A 19,106-nucleotide genomic window follows, 5' to 3' on the forward strand; every position below is an offset into this window, starting at 1 on the left:
GTGTAAAAAGATAAAAATGAAGATAACATAAATGTAATTAGAACGAATGGGGTATAGGTAGGGATCTAGATAGAAAAAAAAAATATAACCTTAAGCAAAAGCAGATAAATACATAAATACATAAATATCGTCGCTTAAAGTACAAAACCGCGTATCGTCATTCTGCAAAACCGCATAACTGACAATTGCTGCCAAAAATTGCATAGAAAATTTGGAGTAAAGGCGCTTAGCACTTAAACCACGGAAATATTGAACGATCATAACTAATAATGTATGTGCATTAAATTTTTCAAATGCTTTAATGAATTATTGTACTTAGGGCCGGTTTCTCCATCTCTGGTTAACACTAACTCCCCGGTTAAACATTGTTATCGACGTTCTAACTCCATGCATATAACAGGGAGTCGATAAGGTCGGTAACGATGTTTACCGGGGGATTAGTGTTAACCGGAGATAGCGAAACCGGCCCTTAAAGAAATAAAATACTAGCGAATACCTGAGAAGGGATATTATATGTTTTTGTTAGACTTTTTTCTGTCAGCTTGCTAAGGATTGCGATAATTTATGGACGTGTGTTATTGTACAACAATGATGGATTCAATGCGTCGGTAATGTGTAAATATTTCGAAATAAAAATTGACACATACACATACACGCACGCATGCAGGTGAAGGTGTTGCAACACATTACCGTAATTGACAATATTTTGCTATCAGACATTTGCAAATGTTAAATGTAAGAACTATCCCAGCCAGCATTTGCAAACGTAAACGATTCGGAATCGAGTCTTCTTGGCGCCAAACTAACTGCGTGTTTAGAGTCGCAGCGGGGAACGAAAACAAGTTACTTACGGTTTCCATATTAATTTGTGATTTAAAATTTATTAAAAGTTTACATAACACTGTGCGACAATTTCAAGGTCACTGTCTGCGGGGGGAATGATTCCAACTCGGGACGAAAGACCTAGACCATACAATAAAACCTCCAAATCTTTTTTCATTCTCACGATAATTTTTTTTTTTTTATGGCCATACTAAGTTTGCAATTTTTTGTCTGAGTGCTTTTAGAATAAATAAGTAGAAGAAAGAGTTAAAATTCATATCGGAGCGATATATGTATGTCTGTAGCTTCGGTGCATATCGACTGCTGAGTGGAAGATCGACCTATCTCGGCAACCAGTTCGAAAACGCCCTATCTCAACATATTTTTCATTTACTCTCAGTTCAGATAGGGCGTTTTAGAACTAATTTCTGAAATAAGACGTTCTTGAAAAGCTTTCTGAGATAGGGCATTTTCGAACTGGCTGCCGAGATAGGTCGATCTTCAACTCAGTAGTCGATATAGTGTTATTTCAAGAGGAATAATTTTGTAGCTAATTTTAACCTATTAGGTCTCTAACGAAAGGGTCGTTTTGACAGTTTTTTTTTTGGAAATTCCTAACAAACTGCATTTAAGAGGTTACCAGAGGGTTAAATTTCTTTATGCAAAATACGTAAAAAAGTGCGCAGAAAAAAGAGCAATATGCAAAGTTTTTTTTGCTTTCTCTTATATTTTGTTCAAAACTATAACTCCATCTCTGTTCGATGATGATGGTTCCGGGCTTCGGTCATCAGAAGCTATCATCAGGACCTGAGTCATACATGATGCCTACATGCGGCTCCACTGTTAGCCTTACCTACTGCTGCTTTTTCAAATTCTTCATTATCAGGATCTTCGAACACATGCTTATAGCATAGATAAACGGCAACATAAATCCGCATTAACGGCGGAAATGATGTGAAGATGCGAGGTCGTGAGTTCTACCCCAAAGCCGCGAGTTTTTTTGGTTGGTATTTTTAGATTCATCAAATATTATTTTTATTTCTTTTAAATGTAATTATAGTTAATGCGCTATGATTGCGATACTGGTGCCCCAAGCCCGAACCATCACCATCGAAAAGAACTAAAGTTATAATTTTGAACAAAATATGAGGGAAAGCATAAACAAGTTGGTTAAAATTTCCAGAGGACATGGTTGTCTTATATATTTTGTGGACTCTTACGTTATAAAAGCATTAGTATGAGAATACCCGTAGTGAAATTTTTCGGCGAATAATTTTCTAGAATAACCCTCTGGCGATCTCCCATATATCATTTTATTCAGACTTTCCAAACAACACCACACATCGTTCCATTTTAATATATGTACCTAAACTAAAAAAAAAAATATCGGCAAAAATCTTAAACTTAATTTGACTAAAAAAATATGAACTGAGGATGCAAAAATGCATGATCTTTCATCTTAAGTTGGAATCATTCACCCCAAAAATGCTGTTGCACTGTGTAATCAGTATAAATCATTAATTTGTATGGACACATTTTATATGTGTTTTTACTTAAGTGTTAATAACTTCAACATTTATTATTCAATTTGGATAACCTGGGTCTTATTGCATTTGAAAAAGATCATAATTTGACGTCCTAGTAATAAACCGGAGGTAAACAAACTTTTTGATGTTGATTTTTGTAGCGAAACTTATAATTTTTTAAATTGGCTAATCGACGTATAGCTCCTGAACGCTAATCGGGTTGGAAAATGTTGGCGACGTCGATGAGAGTAATTTTAATAATAAAAAAAAATTTTTCAGAACTCAAAAACAAAAAAAAGGAAAAAATCTAAATATACTTACATACATACATATGTATGTATCTCAAAATCTCTTACACTTTTTTATATTTTGACTTCATATTTAGATAAAGCGGAACATTTTTCCGCAGAAATGATGGTCAAATGCAACAGGTCGGGATTTTTTTTTATTTCTGTGAACTTGTGTTATCCTCAAACAATCCTCTAAGCATGCGATTCGCGAACGATTCGAGATCTCATAAATTACCAAATGATCCTCCAAATGCTGGCTGGGGTTTTGTATTTCAAATCAATGTATGTATGTATACAGGGATGAGTTTTCATACATACATACACATATCCACACGTAGTACGTATTACATCCATTTACCTTAGCATCATTGAGTAGAATTAAAAGCTTTTTTATCCAGTTACAATAGTTAGTTAACGTTTAGTCAGCCACAATGGAGGGCTGTCTGCGGTGTTGTGTTCGAAGCGCAAGTCCCCAAAAATGGGCTATCAAGTCTACAGAAAAAGTAAAAAGTACACAATGCAAATGCAATACTTTGCGTCGCGTTTTGGCAAAAAATACAGATGAGTTTTGTAAAAATACAACATTACATGGGCTGAAATATGTAAACAACCGTTTGTTACACCCCGTTGAGCGGTGTGTAAACGTTTGAAATTTTAAATGTCTGATTATGGCAACTTAAGTTAACTTAACGTAACTAAGAACTTAAAAAATCAAAATGAAACAGGCTGCGACGTGACATGAATTTACGTTAAGTTTCGCCCGTCCAAACATAAGCAACATTCATTAAAGAGAGAATTTTTGAGTGACAGCCTCTAAGTTATGTTAAGTTGCCATAATCAGACCTTAAAAATTGTACTTTACTTTTCGTTTAATTTTTATTTTCCTTACAACTCCAGCGCATTTTTCATTGTCTCCGTCTTAGCTGCTTGCATCATATCGATTTTCTACATAATGAACGTCTACGACAAATGGGCTACAACCCCCGTTATCGTTGGTATAAATCCAAATCCGAATTTCGTTACAAATATCCCGTTTCCAGCTGTGACTATTTGCAACTTGAATCAGGCGCTCAAAGCAAAGGCCATGGAAGCGAATAAGTAAGTTGAGCCCGTATCCAGGTTAAATAATTGTTTTCATACTATAGTCCAAAAAAAAAGAATCGGCAGAAAACTTTTTGTGTCCCGCCCCGCCTTTGTATACCATAACAGCTCCTAACAACCACGAAAAACCCGGGAGTAAAAAGTTGCGAGTTTTTAAAAACTATTCCGCCATCTTGAATTTCATGGTCAGATTCGTAATCATCGATCCAAAATACCTGACATTAAATTTTTAGGTCCATCCCACCGGCAAATTTTTACAGACCGTCCCGTTACCGCCCATTTTTAACACCACAACAGCACTTAGCGCCATAAAACTCACTTAACTCGTGTCTAGTAGCGTTGAACTTGTCGAAGGCTCTCAACACCGTATATCTCTTTGTGCTGCTAGAAGGTATTTTGGGATGCTCTTTGCCGTCAATACTCAAATGGTAGATCCCGAATTTTCTTACTGGTTGGCTATTATCAGTAATAATATTTTGGAACCGTGGAAACTCAAGCAGGGGGTCCCACAGGTTGGTGTCCCCTTCATTAGCTTGCTTAATTTCTATGTATATAAACTTCTACGTCCACCAGAAGTAGCTTCACTGATCACATTGATAGACCGTGCCCAAAATTAACCGGTTATGTCTCCGAAATAGCTCCCTTCTTCACGGAAAAAAGTCGAATGCTCTCATCCGCCACGAAGTGTACGGCAACCATTTTTACCACCTGGACCGAAGAGGTTTGGCTATGGCTGCGAATTCTCGTCGACGGCACACCAATTCCGACTTTGAACAACCCAAGGTCACTTTCGGCAGTATGACCTCTTTCTCTGCACACACAACTGCAATGGGCTACAAAGTGCTGAACTAAGTACCGAGCCACAACAACGTCCTCAAGTCGCTTGCCGGTGGCACCTGGGGCAAAGGCAAAGAAACGTTGCTGGCAACACTTAATGCAATTGTTTGGTCAGCTCTGAGCTACGCTGCACTAAAATGCTCACCGAGAACGAGTTGCACACAGTAGACGAAGCTAGAGAACTCTGCTAGGCATATTGCAGTAGCTTAAACTATTTTTTTTTTAACTACGCAGCTTATGCCCAGCATGTGAAGGTGCTATTGCACAGACTTGAGGAAAATGTGAACTTGATTTTAGTGCTACGGATTTGTTAGTTAACGGTCCCCATTACTTGATATACCAATTTCTTATTTACGCTGATTATTTTTGCTCTAGAAACCCCCAAATACGAGCTTTGCTGAAACTGCTTTGCAAAAATGAGTCCACCGAACAACAATCTACAATTAGTTCTGATTGGAGTAATTTGGAGAATATTATCATGAACGTAGGTGTTTAAAAGACAAAATATACTTGTTGCTAATATTTCTCTGCAAATTATGCGCTACAGATTTCTCAACCGTGCGAAGATATGATGGTAGCTTGTCGCTTCGCGGCGAATGAATATGACTGCACCAAATACTTTATACCGATCATTACCGATGAGGGACTCTGCTGCGTATTCAACATGGTACATCCGAAGTTTATGTTCATTTCACAGTGAGTTTACGCACTAAAATTTGTCTCATAGCTTGAACTTTCATCCCCCTTTTAATTGTACGCAGCACACCGCTTAGCATGAGCAATATTCCCGAACGTGAGTATCAGCCTATTGATTGGTACGCAGAGCGAGGCTATCCACCCGATTTACCAAACAAATACTATCCTCGTCGCATAGCGGGCACAGGCGAATCGCTGGGTCTGTCCATCACGCTAGACGTCGAGGCTGACAAATACTACTGCTCTTCGACGAATAGTGTCGGTTTCAAGATCTCACTGCATAGCCCAAACGAATCGCCAAATGTGCACGAGACTGGCGTGCTGATTGCGCCCGGCAAGGAGACTAAGGTGCGCGTGCGTCCCGATAAGACGGAGACCACGCAAAAGTTGCGCTCCATAGCTGCCAAATACCGGCGTTGCCTGTTTCACGACGAACGACAGTTACTCTATTTTGCGCACTATACACAGCGCAATTGCGAAATGGAATGCATTGCGGAAATGTTGCTGCAACATTGTGGCTGCATTAGTTTCTACATGCCGAAAATCTATAAGAATGCGACGATATGTAACATCCACGACATGCACTGTGTGGAGATGGTGCGTTTGCGTAAGGATCCTACGATTGGCTCGTGTTTGGACACCTGCTGGCCGACTTGTTATGACTTGACCTTCCTGGTAGATGTCTTTGCTATACCGTTATCGAGTGATGGATTCTTTATTGAAAACAAGCGCGTACAACGGTACAATAGGAGCTATGCCAAGCAGAATATCGCCGTGGTGAATATGTATTTTAAAGAGTATTCCTTTCGGAGTAGCATACAAACAGAGTTCATAGGCACGACGGACTTTTTGTGTAGGGAAGCACAAATGTATTTAGTTAATTTAGTTAATTACGTAATTTGTTACTTTTTTTCTTTTCTGAATGATAGCTGCCGTTGGTGGACTAATGGGCCTGTTTCTGGGTTTCAGTTTTATCTCAATAGTTGAACTAGTCTACTATGCCATCATACATCCCATACGCTCCCTGTTACATTTCGAATGCGCCAAGAAGTCATCTGTGGCTGCGGATAAGCTGGCCACTTGTGATAAAACAACGATGTGCCGACAATGGTCGTCGGTTCAACGGTATAAACGATTGCGCAAATACTTACGACTACGTGCAATTTACAGCAAAGCAAACAAGGCAATGAAGAAAAAGTTAGGCTATAAGCGGTTGGTCAGCAGTACCGTTAAACATGATGCCGAACCCTCGCAGAAGGAAGTTGAAATAAGAAAGTAGATTTTGGAATATTCAACGGAAGGAGGAAATGCTTAGCGATAATTTCGCAATTTGTATGCGCCTAATACATTAGTTAATTCTCATTAAGTGTAAGTTTTCTAAAATAAATTTTTAGAATACATTTTTCTTTTACTAAGTTACTAAAGCGTATACCATTTTGACCAAAAAGGGGTGACAACTTGAACCCATTGTGCAGAGTTTTAGCAGTAGCCTATAGTATTAAACACTGCTCCGCCACGAAACAAAAATTTTTATTAGCGATTTCAATGCCAGCAAGGCCAATAAATACATCCTCCGACACGATTTTGCACCCATGAAAAAATTAAGCATTTTCGGAAAGTAGCGACAAAAAACAGCGCCCCTATTTTGCCGTTTTTCTAGACTATTTAATCATTTACTGTTTCTCTGGGGGGAAACAACCCTTAAAAACCCCTACGCTGAATCGGTCAGTGGAATATTGCCCTGTGATTTTTTAAACCTCATTAAACTTGGCCTTCAAGAGTTTTGGGATTGCTGATTACGAGTCGGAAGTCAGTTTTTAAAAATTCAAAATGGCGGATCCAATAATTTCGCAGTTTTATGAAATTTTATATCCAAATATTTTTTGAGTCGCTTATTACAAAATTGAAACAGTTTTCAAAAATTCGTGGATTAAAAAAAAAAATGTTCAGATTTTTATGAAATTCGATATCCCAAGACTCCTTGAGTCGGTGATTCAAAACTCGAGACCGTTTTCAAAAATTCAAAATGGTGGATGAAGTTGTGGATAATTACAAAAACTAAACTCAAAATTGCAAAACCCAAATGTGTAAGTCAATCGCTGATCTGCATCAACTAATTCATAGACTATTACTGTACTAAAACGATAAGGACATCGATCTTAAAAATTAAACATTTATGCAATACTTCTGACTCAATTTTGAACCTATAAAAACAAATTTTGAAATTAAAAACTTTATAAACATGTATTGTGTATCAATTGGATCCTATCAAATAATCAAAGTCATGGGTATAATGATGCTGAAGGTTCTGACCCTTCGTTTTTTAGGAAGTCATATAAGAGAAGTGTTAGTGGATATCTTAGCTACATACATACATAAGTATTTACATTAGGCATATGACTTATTTCCGAAAATTTAATTTGCATACATACATATCAGGAGATAAAAATTACGTTTTTGTCAAAATTTGGTACATAAAGTTGCACTCCGAGGAAGAACGATTTTGGACTCAAAAAAAAAACATACATATAGGGAAGTTTCCATAAGACCGCGATCGAAAATTTGTTTCTAAAATTTTTTATTTTTTATTTTTATTTTTTTATTATTATTTTATTTTTTATTATTATTATTTTTAATTCGGTTGGGATGGAATTTGCAATATGCAAATGTATATATGTCTTTTTCAGTAAACATTTTTTCGGATTTTTTTTACCAAATTTTGACATAAACATTATTTTTGTTTGTTTTTTTTTTCATTCCTCACAAGACGCAATTGCTATAACAGCTGACTTGATTCGGCTGGGTACATAAATGTCAAAATTTCATGCTTAAGGAGTGAGATAAAGTGCGAGTATCTGTATTTTCTTACCCTCTTTTCCCTTAAAAGAAGAATAGCCGAAATTTAATTAAAAAAAACTCATAGGCCTAATGTACATGTACTGAGGTTTACTTTAGATTTTAGTGTATACTAAGACATGTACATCTATGTGTATGTATGTTTCAGAGTTCATTTATGTAATTAGCAAGAAAAATACTTCAGCTAATATCCACTTAGCCTACAGTACGTTAAGTTAGAGCAATCAAAGTTTTACTAAAACATAAATATGGTCATCGAAGTGCAAGTGCTGCAGGATAATTCTATGCAATTACTTACTTGCTTCGGTGTATGTTACACATTTTTGTTCATAAAATCAAAAGTAGTGGCCAAAAAAGCTTAACAGTTTCTTGGAAAGCGGTGATCAGAAAAGGTTTACTAACTGTAACAAAACGCTTGATATTGGCAATGGAGTCGCAAATAAAAACCATGAAAGTAATAGAAAAGCCTCCGAATTTATTCTCAAAAACATTTTTGAAAGATAAATCTAGCAAAATCAAGGTATTTTCGCAGAAAAACTTTAAAGATTATTGCGAAGATACTACAATACATGGACTAAAGTATGTAGGGAATAGCAACCTTTTTCTACTGGAAAGGTAAGACTGTATCAACTACACATAGTGTACGATTTTTTTTATTTTACGAATAAGTTGAGCTTGGATTTCGTTTTAAAAAATTGATAATGTACGGTGGCGAAAATGTAAATAGGGACGTTTGAACAAGTGTCGGCTATTTTTCTTTTGTTTATTATTCTTTTTTTATGAAGGTATAGCTTGTTATTTCAAATTTGTACGAAAGTTAATAAAAAAAATCAACAAAATTGCAAAAAAATTTTAAACTTTTAAATCAGAATCTTTAGAAAAATTGTGGGTATGCAGCTTTATAGCCAATAAAGTTTTAGTACAATAAGGTGCAATTTTTGGCAAATTTTTTTTTTTGGCGCTGTTACGCATTTTTTCCATACAAAGTGTGTTCCACAATTATTTATATGGAGAAAATGTGCAACATCTTAAAAAAAAATTGCCAAAAATCAACGGTAAGCCCTTGCAATTTCAAGCGGCACTTTACTATATGTACTGAAATTTAATGGGCTACAAAAATGCATGCATACAAAACGTGTTTAAGAAATCTTATTAAAAAGCTCGTAATTTTAATGAAACTTTATCGAATTTTCATAAATTTTTAACTAGGTTTGATATTCAAACTTACACTGATTTTTATTTGATGCTTATTTAAATTAAAATATCCACAGGCAACAGAACTTTCAAATTGCAGTTAATTTTTAACGATTTTTTTTTTTTGGTTTTTTAGAATATTTTTTGCAATATCGTTTATTATTGTTGTGCTGGGTGCAGCTTTCTTCGTCGGGAAAATCTACGAAAAGTGGACTCTTACGCCGGTGATTGTCACCATTAATTCAAACCCTACCTCTATAACTCAAGATCCATTTCCAGCTGTAACTATTTGTAATTCAAATCAAGCTTATAAGCAAAAAGCTGAACAATTTTCAATGTAAGTATACATCTTTTTTTCATGAAAGTCTATGCACTCGTTTATGAAATTTTATTATGAGAGGTCTAGATCCAGGCACTTTTTATGATACCTCGATACATATTTAAAATACTCGTAACTTGATTTTTTTGTATATTAATCCTGAAATTGAAAAATCAATGCTTATGAAATGATTTTTCAGGTTTCTCAAAGTTTTTCTTCCAAAGGATTTTTTTAGTTGTACCTACTCAGGTTAGTTTCCTTTGAGATACCGCATAAGGTTTGCGGTTATCCCCGTTAACCTATAAACCACTTGGTGCTGAGCAAAAAAGTATATAAGCTTCTAACATCCATCGCTTTGAGATCATCGAGATCATAGAAGAAATAATTGCCACGAGCTTTTGCTCTGCTCATCCTTTCATCGCTAAAAATTTTTAACCCTAAGTTACTTAGGTGGCCGTACCACCTTCACGATTTCCTTAATTATTTGTCAGCTCAAAGAAGGGCCTATTTTTTGTGTGTAACTTATGTGTAACACTTCACAGCTGCTCTTTCGTAATTAACCGAAACAAACAAACAAAAAAAGGAAATTATATGTTGTTATCTAACGAGATTCGAACCCGGACCTTTCTGAAAGCTAACAAATAATAGCAAACATCTCTGCGCCCTCAGCTACAGGACCCTTCCTAACTCTCTCCTTCACAGTCCTTTTAAAAAATTTAAAAAAATATTCCGAGGTTTTCACTTTTAAGGAGAGATTCTGACTGCTATAGTTCCCTCTAATCTCGTCAGAGAACAAATGGAGGCGGACCTTAAAATGCCGCCTAGTTCTGCTTCGATCTACTCTGGTTGGCAGGAATTTGCTGAAATAAGTTATGATAACACTGTAGGGACGCTAAAATAACACAAAAAAAAAGCCGGGACACGTCAACTTAATTTTGGGGGCGTATATTATGGATCTGTATATCGTTTATCTAGATCAGGTAATTTTCCTAAGATATTTTAATTTTTGCGAATGAAGAAAAATTAAAAATTTTGCGTGGAAAATGTTACTCATACGTCGTCATTGGCCTAGCCAGGTAAGGGCAGGGGTGAGCTGGAGTCCCCCTAATATTCGAGTTTTCCCTATATGTATAAAAAATAGTACCCTGAAATTCTAGCTTAATAGTGTCATAAAAATGAAAATATCTTGGGAAAATGATCTGATCTGGATAAACAGTATACAGGTCCGAATTCTCTGACTTAAAATAAGGTTTATGTGTCTCGGTGTTTTTTTTTTGTGTCATTTCAAAGCTTGAGATTTTGCCTACGGTGTAATAAAATCGTGGCCAAAAGCGACAACCTTTATCCTCCGTGCCCTCTTTACATATTATTATTCCTCTTGCTTTATAAGCTTAAGCGATTTCTATATAGTTTAACTAAAAACGCGGATGATTTTGCACAAAGATTTTAAGCTTTCTAGTTTTTAAGATTATACAGAAGTAAATAAAACCGAAATTGCTTCGGATGTTCTTTCCTTATTTTAGTTATTCGACTGAATATGCGATGATACAAGTGTTGTGCAATCGTAAAGTGAATGCCACCATTGCGAGTTCGATTACGGATTGGAGCAATTTGCAAAATTTCATTACCGATGTATGGACGGTATAGTATTTTAGAATTACATGCTTGCTAGCAGTGTGTTTGCTGGTAAGAGATCATACGCTAAACAAAATTTAAGTTTCCTCCCAAGAATGGAGCTACATATGAGCCGTTTGACTTCTGTGGTCATTTGTTATTCGTTCAACTTCATCAGCCAAAGGTAAAAAGTTTTGTCATGAACAGAGAACAGATTTTTAGGGCTAAAAAATCGAAATTCACTCAAAATCGGACAAAAGGCATAAAAAGGCAAGAAAAAGGCACTAAAACCGAAAAATAAGCAAATAGAGACATTTATTTTAGAAATGTTTAATATGAAAAACTGTGATTGAATTTTTTCTTCATTCGACTTTTAACTCTCTATAGTTGCAGTAACATTGCACCACAGAATACATCATTATCAGGAAGAAAATCCTCAAATGTACATTAGGGCGGGTCAGTTTGTGTAGGATATTTTTTCAACTATACGTTTATGGCGCAGAAATATTCTACGTGTGATTCTAAGAAAATTTGCGAAAGAAACCATAGGTCTAAAATCAATTTGGAGTATGTCAAATTGCGAAAATAGGTTTCTTAGCATTTTGCTGTAATGTCGTAAACAAGTGCTTAAATTTTGTATAAAAAATGCTATAAGGAGTTTTGGTATGAGGAATCGATTACTGCACTTATCTTTTTCTTACAACTTTCAAAGGAGGGCGCAACAGCGAAAATTTTCACATTTTCTACGAAACCTATTTTCGCAATTTGGCAAACTGCAAATTTATTTTAAACCCATAGTTTCTTCTTCAAATTTGCTTAGAATTACACGTATGCTATACGTGCATAGGTAAGAAAAAATGACCCTCCCTAATGTACACACTAAACGTGCGCTCGATGTAAGCTAAAAGCAAATTGTGTCTAATTTGGTATATATACAGAATGCCCATAATTCTCCAATTAAAAAAAAACATAGAAATCAATGAGCTGATCATAGCGTATACTTTATTTTTGTGGGAAAGAAGAACTAGTATACAAGAATTATTAAAGGTCAATAAATATCAATTCCAAGTATCCCAAAAGCTGTTCGTTGATTTTAAAAATTTGGATTTGGATAACGTAGCCGGTGTTGGACCGACCAGGTTTATTTTTTATTTTATGCTCGGCTCAGTGATTCACAGAAATATTTTGCACAGATTTTTTTTACGATATCAAAAATTTGGTCATGGTAAATTTTTTATAAAAAATATAGCTTATTCTACATCAAAAACCATTACAAACGCTGGAGAAAATAAAGTACAATTTAGCAACTTTTTCTAAAAATTTAAAATTTATTGATTACATTTTTTACGAAAAATTCGAGTGTGTAGTTTCGTACCAAGAAATTTTTTTATAAAAATATATTCTACATCAAAAACCATGACCATTTCAAACACTGAAGAAAATTAGGGAAAATTAAGCAAATTTTCGTAAACAATTCAAACTTATTGATTACATTTTTACGAAAAAATCGATTGTGTAGTTCCATTAAATTTCATTAGTGTTGAGTATATTTTTCCATAAAAAAATCGTTATATGGAAGAAAATAGTCAACACTGCTAGTAAAAAAAATTTTCCTAAATCAACGGATTGAAAAGTTTGGAGTTTTGTTAAAAATGTGCCGAATCTTCCCCTATGCTCTCCAAAGTTTAAAATTTTGATTTTTTGTAGAGTGAGATTAGGGTTGTTCTTAAAATATCAACATCATAGAACACGCGTAGAACAAAATAAATACATCCACGAAAATTTTAAAACTCAAGGGTCGCTATAACTCAGCAACTTTGTGAATATACATGAACAAGTTTCAATAATATGTAAAATTTAGCAGATTTCAAGTCAAAATTTTATCGAACTTTTGCGATGTAAAAAAAAAATATTTTTTTAAAAATCGCTATTTTTTGTACATAATTTATATTTTTACGGACCACCCTAATATACATACATATATATTTTTTGTCGTCGCACTTTACAAATTTTATTAACGGCTATAAGGTTGGACGAAAAAACGAAGTGGATTTTTTCCAAAACCAGTTGGGCTGTAGGCCCGGCGCTCCAGTCAGCCGTTTCTGAAATATATTCAAAATATTTAAATGTTACCTATACAGCTGTTTTCATATATGTACTAATTTTTCGCAGCGCTGTTCTAAAGTGTTGGCATTAATTTTTAATATTAAAATTGTTGAATAGGACCCAGTCGCTTAATTAAAGGCAAATGTGCTGAAAAAGGCAACATCAAATGTGTACATTAAAAAAAAAACGAAACTTCCACAAAATCCGTTCTCTGCGCAGTACCCCATGCCTCCATTTTCTACTAAATGTGTCTTAACATCTGTCAAATTTCTGTTTTAACTTTGTCCCGTTTTCTCATGTGGGCAACTTTCTGTCTTAACATATCGCTTTCGAAATGGCATCAAGCCAATCAGATCGATCTGTACCCAAAGTAGAAGGCGCGGTAAAATAAAAACTGAGTTGTCAAACTACAAAATGACAGCTGACGTTAAGACAGCGATGGTAAGAAATTCGGCAAGACAGATATGGTTTAACAGTAGAAATTTGCGCTCTCCACCTGACATTTCTGTCTTGCCACAGCTTTTTTAACAGAATCTGTAGAAGGTGGAGACGTGGGGTTAGTTTATGTCAGTGGAGCGATTTATAGATGCTTTCACTTATGTAGAAGTAACCAACCGTTTCTTTCAAAATAAACGGCTCATATTATCGAATCTGAAATAGGTATGGCTTTACTTTGTTCGGCGTAAGATTTGGTTCTGTTTGAAGTAAGCAGACAAAGGAAGTAAACTTTATCGAAATGTGGCACGCTCGCAGCAAACGCGCGCTATAGTTCTCAAGCAAGCATCAACTTAATTCCAGAAAAAAATATAAATCATAATTTATTTAGTACATATGTATTTATTTACCAATACTTAGATCTCACAACCCTGCAGTAAAATGTTGCTATTCTGCCAGTTTGGTGGCGTAAAATACAATTGCTCCGAGCTTTTTCACCCAATCATAACTGACAGCGGAATGTGCTGCGTCTTCAATGTGGTAACCCCGAACTTCGTATATAAAGCGTTAAGTCTACTTTTTTTTTTAATAATTTTCTTAGATGCACACATACATATCTAACTTTCACACATCACTTTTACTTACTGCAGTAGAGGGAACGTGAAATGTGATGTGGCTAAATGTCCACTGCCAAATGGAACTGTTGCAGTTGATTGGAGTCCGGAGCGCGGCTACCCTGCCGTATTACCAGAATCCTACAGTCCAATGCATGCAGCGGGCACGGGCGAATCCTTGGGCTTAAAACTGATGTTGGATGTTGAAAGAGATTCCTATTATTGTTCATCAACGAATAGTGTCGGCTTCAAGATACTGCTGCATAATCCACTCAAAGTGCCTAATATGCGGGAAATTGGTCTACTACTATCGCCCGGCCATGAGACTAAAGTGCGCATTCGGGCATCTAAAACAGAATCTACGCAACATTTACGTTCGTTGAATAAGGAATCGCGTGCTTGTCTTTTCGAAGGTGAATATGTTTTGCATAATTACAAAACGTACACGCAACGCAATTGTATGGAGGAATGTTTCGAAAAAATGTTGTTAAGATATTGTGGATGTATTACCCATTATATGTTCGATATTTATACAAATGCATCCATATGCAGCATATACGAAGCCTCGTGTGTGGAACGAGTGCGATTGCAGTCAATGGTGTCTGGAAATGGCAAAGGCTGTGCAAACAATTGTTGGCCTGCCTGCTATGATCTCACCTATTGCCCAGACTTTTTCATCACACCACTATCAGAATCAGGATTTCATATTATGCATCAGTTGGAAAAGAGTAAAGATACATCTTATATGCTACAAAATATAGCTGTGGTAAATATTTACTTCAAAGAAAACTGGTATAGAAGCAGTAAGCAGGCGGAGTATGTTGGTATAACGGAATTCTTGTGTAAATGCAAGCTACTTAAAAATACTACACTGAGGGAAATAATGCATATGCATACTAAAAATTAATACTTTACTTTTCGTTTAAAAATGTTCGTTTTAAAAAATAATATTTTCATACAAAAATTTAGCACTTAGAAGTAACCAAGTGAGGAAGTACATTTCGGAGTTCAATTAAATATGCATGCACCGATTTCCAGAGAGGGTCAGTGTTCGAATTCTATTGCAGGCAATACGCAAATAAAAATTTAATTGAATATTTACCTACATACAGTACTTTCGTTGACGTTTATAGTAATATATCAATTACGTTTCTATTTGATTTTCATATTTTTTTCCCTCAGTGTACATATTGACTTAAGCGATAGCAGAGTTTTGCTAATTCTTTTTTTGTTTTTATTTGCAGCAAATATTGGCGGTGTTATTGGATTGTTCTTTGGTTTCAGCTTCATATCCGTGGCGGAAATCATTTTCTATTTGCTACTAAAGCCCGTTCGCGTGTTGATCCTTCTGCTTTGGTCAAAACGTACAAAGTCCGCCAAAGTGCGAAAATTGCAAAATTTAAAGCTATTCGAAAAGCAGTCAATGAACGACTAAAGCTTGTTAGAGCTGAAAAAAACATGTCAACAAAAGTGCGTAGGTACATAAAATAACGCAAAGCGAAATTTTATGATAGCATCATCGGCGGTTTCCTACCAAAATAGTACGATCATTTCGAAACAAAATCTAAAGTGTTATAATACCAATATCCATGAATGTATGTATGTATGCACATAATTGTCAATTGGACATATTCAATTCAATCTATATAAATACTTCTATTAAAAGAAATTAATGAAACATTTTTCTTAAAGTTTTTCTTTGCTCTAGGCAGGTTGTTATTGAAAATTAGACAAATTGGCCAATAATTAGGCCCACCTTCCATAGAATGATATTAAAAAAAAAAAAGTGTGTTGTCCCTATGCGCGGAGGAAGTGAATCTTAACCTCAATCATTAAATTTGTGGGCTCTTTAAATGCTTCAGTTTTTCGCGTAGTATCGTCGGGGGCTTATTCGCGTTACTTGGAGCAAACAGCAGGATTACATACATGCGCCGGTTCACCCCTTCGCCGCTGGATTGGAACAGCTCAGTTGGTGTTCCGTTATCTTTAGAACGATTTTTGTTCGTAAGCCTCATTGTGGCTGTTTTAACAACGTTTTGATTGACTGGAGCCTGGGCCTTCGGCGTGCCATTAAAAACCATTGTGATGCGCTTCTACTTACCTATATCTTAAGTGTACTCTCTATATCTTCATGTACCTTGAAATCATTTCATTTTTGCCTTATTTTTATATATAATTTACTAATCACATTCTTGGCCGCCAGCTATTTACCTCCTTTACGAAAATAAGTTTCTCCTATTTCCTACATGAGGTCTAGCTCCACGACAATCCCTGTCATACCAGTTGTTTTTTCATTGGTAGCAGTTGCCAGCCATGTCTTTCGCAAGGCGAATAGATTAGGCGATCAAATCCCACTACTCATTTACGAGTATGCACTTTCCATACAATTCAAGCAAGTGCAGATTTGATTTAGAGGAACGCACAGGTCACCTAGCTACCGCGACAGAAATGATCTACTGTACCAAATTCCATTCGGTTACAGGTCATCTTCGATCCACATACTGCTAAGAAACCGCGCGAGGTCCTTTGGCTGAATGCCATTTAGGTCGTGCCCTTCTGGGTAGGGTGATCACAGGAAGCGAAATCTAGTCCTAGTGAGGGCTACACCGTGCCACACCGAGTGCTCTGCTGTTCTTCGTTGCGCAACCTACACTGATTAGAGTTTATAACTCCTATGTTCGACAACTGTTTCATTACTCTTCGGTGGCTGTAAGAAAACCTATAATAATTTTTACTTTATGCCTACTAAGGTGAAAAGTCCTTCGGTTCTCCTTGTTGATATGTCCGGATAGAAGGACTTAGCCAGTCTTACTGCCTTAGACATAGTTCAATGGCGTACACCTCGGCCTGCAGACAGAATTACCTTGCCCCATGCTGGTGAAAAGGACCCGTAAATTTCTGCTCCGATGCCGTGGTCAGTCTTGGAGCCGTCATTATACCAGATGAGGCTGTCCTTCCGTGGGTAAGGTCGTTCGTTGTCCCAGTGTAAGGTAAAATCACGGGAGGCGCAGGTCCAAAAAGTTAATGCAAATTTAATGCCCTATAAGAATATGCCTAGAAAAACGGTTCAATAGTTATAACATTTTTAACGAAAACAAATTTTTTTACATGGTATTTATTTACATGGAAATTTTCAAATGTTCACCGACACCTTTTAAAATTCGAATACAAATTTTGGTTCTAATGGGGGAATTTTCTTCTCAAAAAATTGCTCCTTTTAAGGTCATAAATAAGTAAGGTTAGTTATTTTGGGTCACCCTAATGTACATTGGTAAGTAATTTACTTTTAAGAGCCCTTAAAATTATAGTTTTTTTTTGAATTCTCATGTCTGAAGACACCCAGCGTAATTAGGCAGCGATGTTTATGCTATATTTCCTTATAAGTAATTTTATTTTATTTCACAATAATTTGGTGGTGTACACTGCAATTTTGCATTCGAATGTTAAATGGAACAAAATGACCGGTTCACTGCAATTAATGAAAAGTTCTTGATTTGCTTTTTAAGGCATACAAATCTACGTACATACGTACATATTTAAATACTATGTACATATGTATGTATCTCATCAACTTCCAATTACACCACTTCAACTTATAACTGTTTTTATGCGCATACATATCTGCAATTATGAATTAGTTTACGAATTTCTGCTTGAGTGATAGTGCCTGGTAATAATTCATACTGCCTTGAGAAATACTTCCATTAATGGCTTTATTATATAGCTAGTAAAAAATGCATGAATTTTCCCTATGGGTACATACATACATACACCTATTGAAGTATCGAGACAAATATGCGATTGATCACCCGTGCGTTGGGCAATCGCAATGGAGTCGTTGAAGAAAGTGGAACATTTCGAAGAAGAGCACAATATAGCTATGAAAAACTACGGTATAAGTAATAAAAGTTTATTGCAAAAGAAATTTTATAAAATCAAAACTGTTCTAAAAAAAAATATAAAAGATTATTGTGAGAATACTTCGATACATGGACTAAAATATGTGGTGAATAAAAATCTATATCCAATCGAAAGGTATGTACATATGTATGCATTTATGATCATGTGCATATACAGTGATCGAAGAAATTATAGACGCGCCACTTTTTGACAAGTTTAGCATTTTGTTTTTTGTTATTGTTTTGTATAGTTCATTCTTTAACAATTTGTAAAAAGTTTAAATTCTTATACCACCGTGTGTAATCTTCTTTTAAAATTCTGCTGTTCCACAGGAAGAAAGAGTTTTCCCATTAAAACGGAATCATTGATGTTCCTACCGTGTTCTTTTTAATTCGTCTCTCTTCTTCTTGATATACCCGTGACCCGTTGATGTGCCTAGGATATCTGTGGAGCTTAATCAATTTTGCGCTTCTCTGTATTCTCACTAATTTATTAAGTCATCTAAAATGTACATAAGTAGAGGGGTATGTAAATATCTTGATTCCAGCGCCATCTGTGTTTTGGGTCCGCTTTTTGCAGAAGCATTTATTATCATAATACCCGTTAATCCAGGTCGTACGTTGAGACGGACTCTCTAAATATCTCGACTACAGCGCCATCTTACGGCACAATTTTTTTGCAAAAGTATATTTTATGATGCAGAGCATCCGCCGACGTTCGGGGTAAACAGATAAAAATATAAACCCGTAATGCCGAATTTCCACTAGGCATTAAAATGACAACAAGATTGGCAGCA

At 35.7% G+C, this 19,106-nt stretch overlaps 2 protein-coding genes across 2 annotated transcripts in view; both read left to right on the forward strand.

Moving 5' to 3' along the window:
- The first annotated feature begins 3,335 nt into the window (after positions 1-3,335).
- LOC118734454 lies at positions 3,336-16,046 on the forward strand. Its single transcript, XM_036464174.1, has 10 exons — positions 3,336-3,736; positions 4,952-5,060; positions 5,124-5,272; positions 5,338-6,125; positions 6,202-6,547; positions 9,459-9,659; positions 11,165-11,282; positions 14,217-14,362; positions 14,447-15,252; positions 15,655-16,046. The coding sequence occupies exons 1-10, from the start codon at positions 3,459-3,461 to the stop codon at positions 15,843-15,845; spliced, it is 3,132 nt and encodes a 1,043-aa protein (XP_036320067.1). The 5' UTR covers positions 3,336-3,458; the 3' UTR covers positions 15,846-16,046.
- A 2,193-nt stretch (positions 16,047-18,239) lies between these two features.
- The window catches only part of LOC118734455 (pickpocket protein 28-like), a 5,192-nt gene continuing 4,325 nt past the window's right edge, over positions 18,240-19,106 (forward strand). Inside the window, exons 1-2 of the mRNA XM_036464175.1 lie at positions 18,240-18,309; positions 18,376-18,445. Coding sequence (XP_036320068.1) covers positions 18,240-18,309; positions 18,376-18,445 — 140 coding nt within the window. The remainder of the gene's footprint in view (positions 18,310-18,375; positions 18,446-19,106) is intronic.

The sequence above is a fragment of the Rhagoletis pomonella genome, unplaced genomic scaffold (genome assembly GCF_013731165.1).
Source record: "Rhagoletis pomonella isolate Grant_MI unplaced genomic scaffold, Rhpom_1.0 Rhpom_scaffold_00002, whole genome shotgun sequence".
Classification (NCBI taxonomy): domain Eukaryota; kingdom Metazoa; phylum Arthropoda; class Insecta; order Diptera; family Tephritidae; genus Rhagoletis; species Rhagoletis pomonella.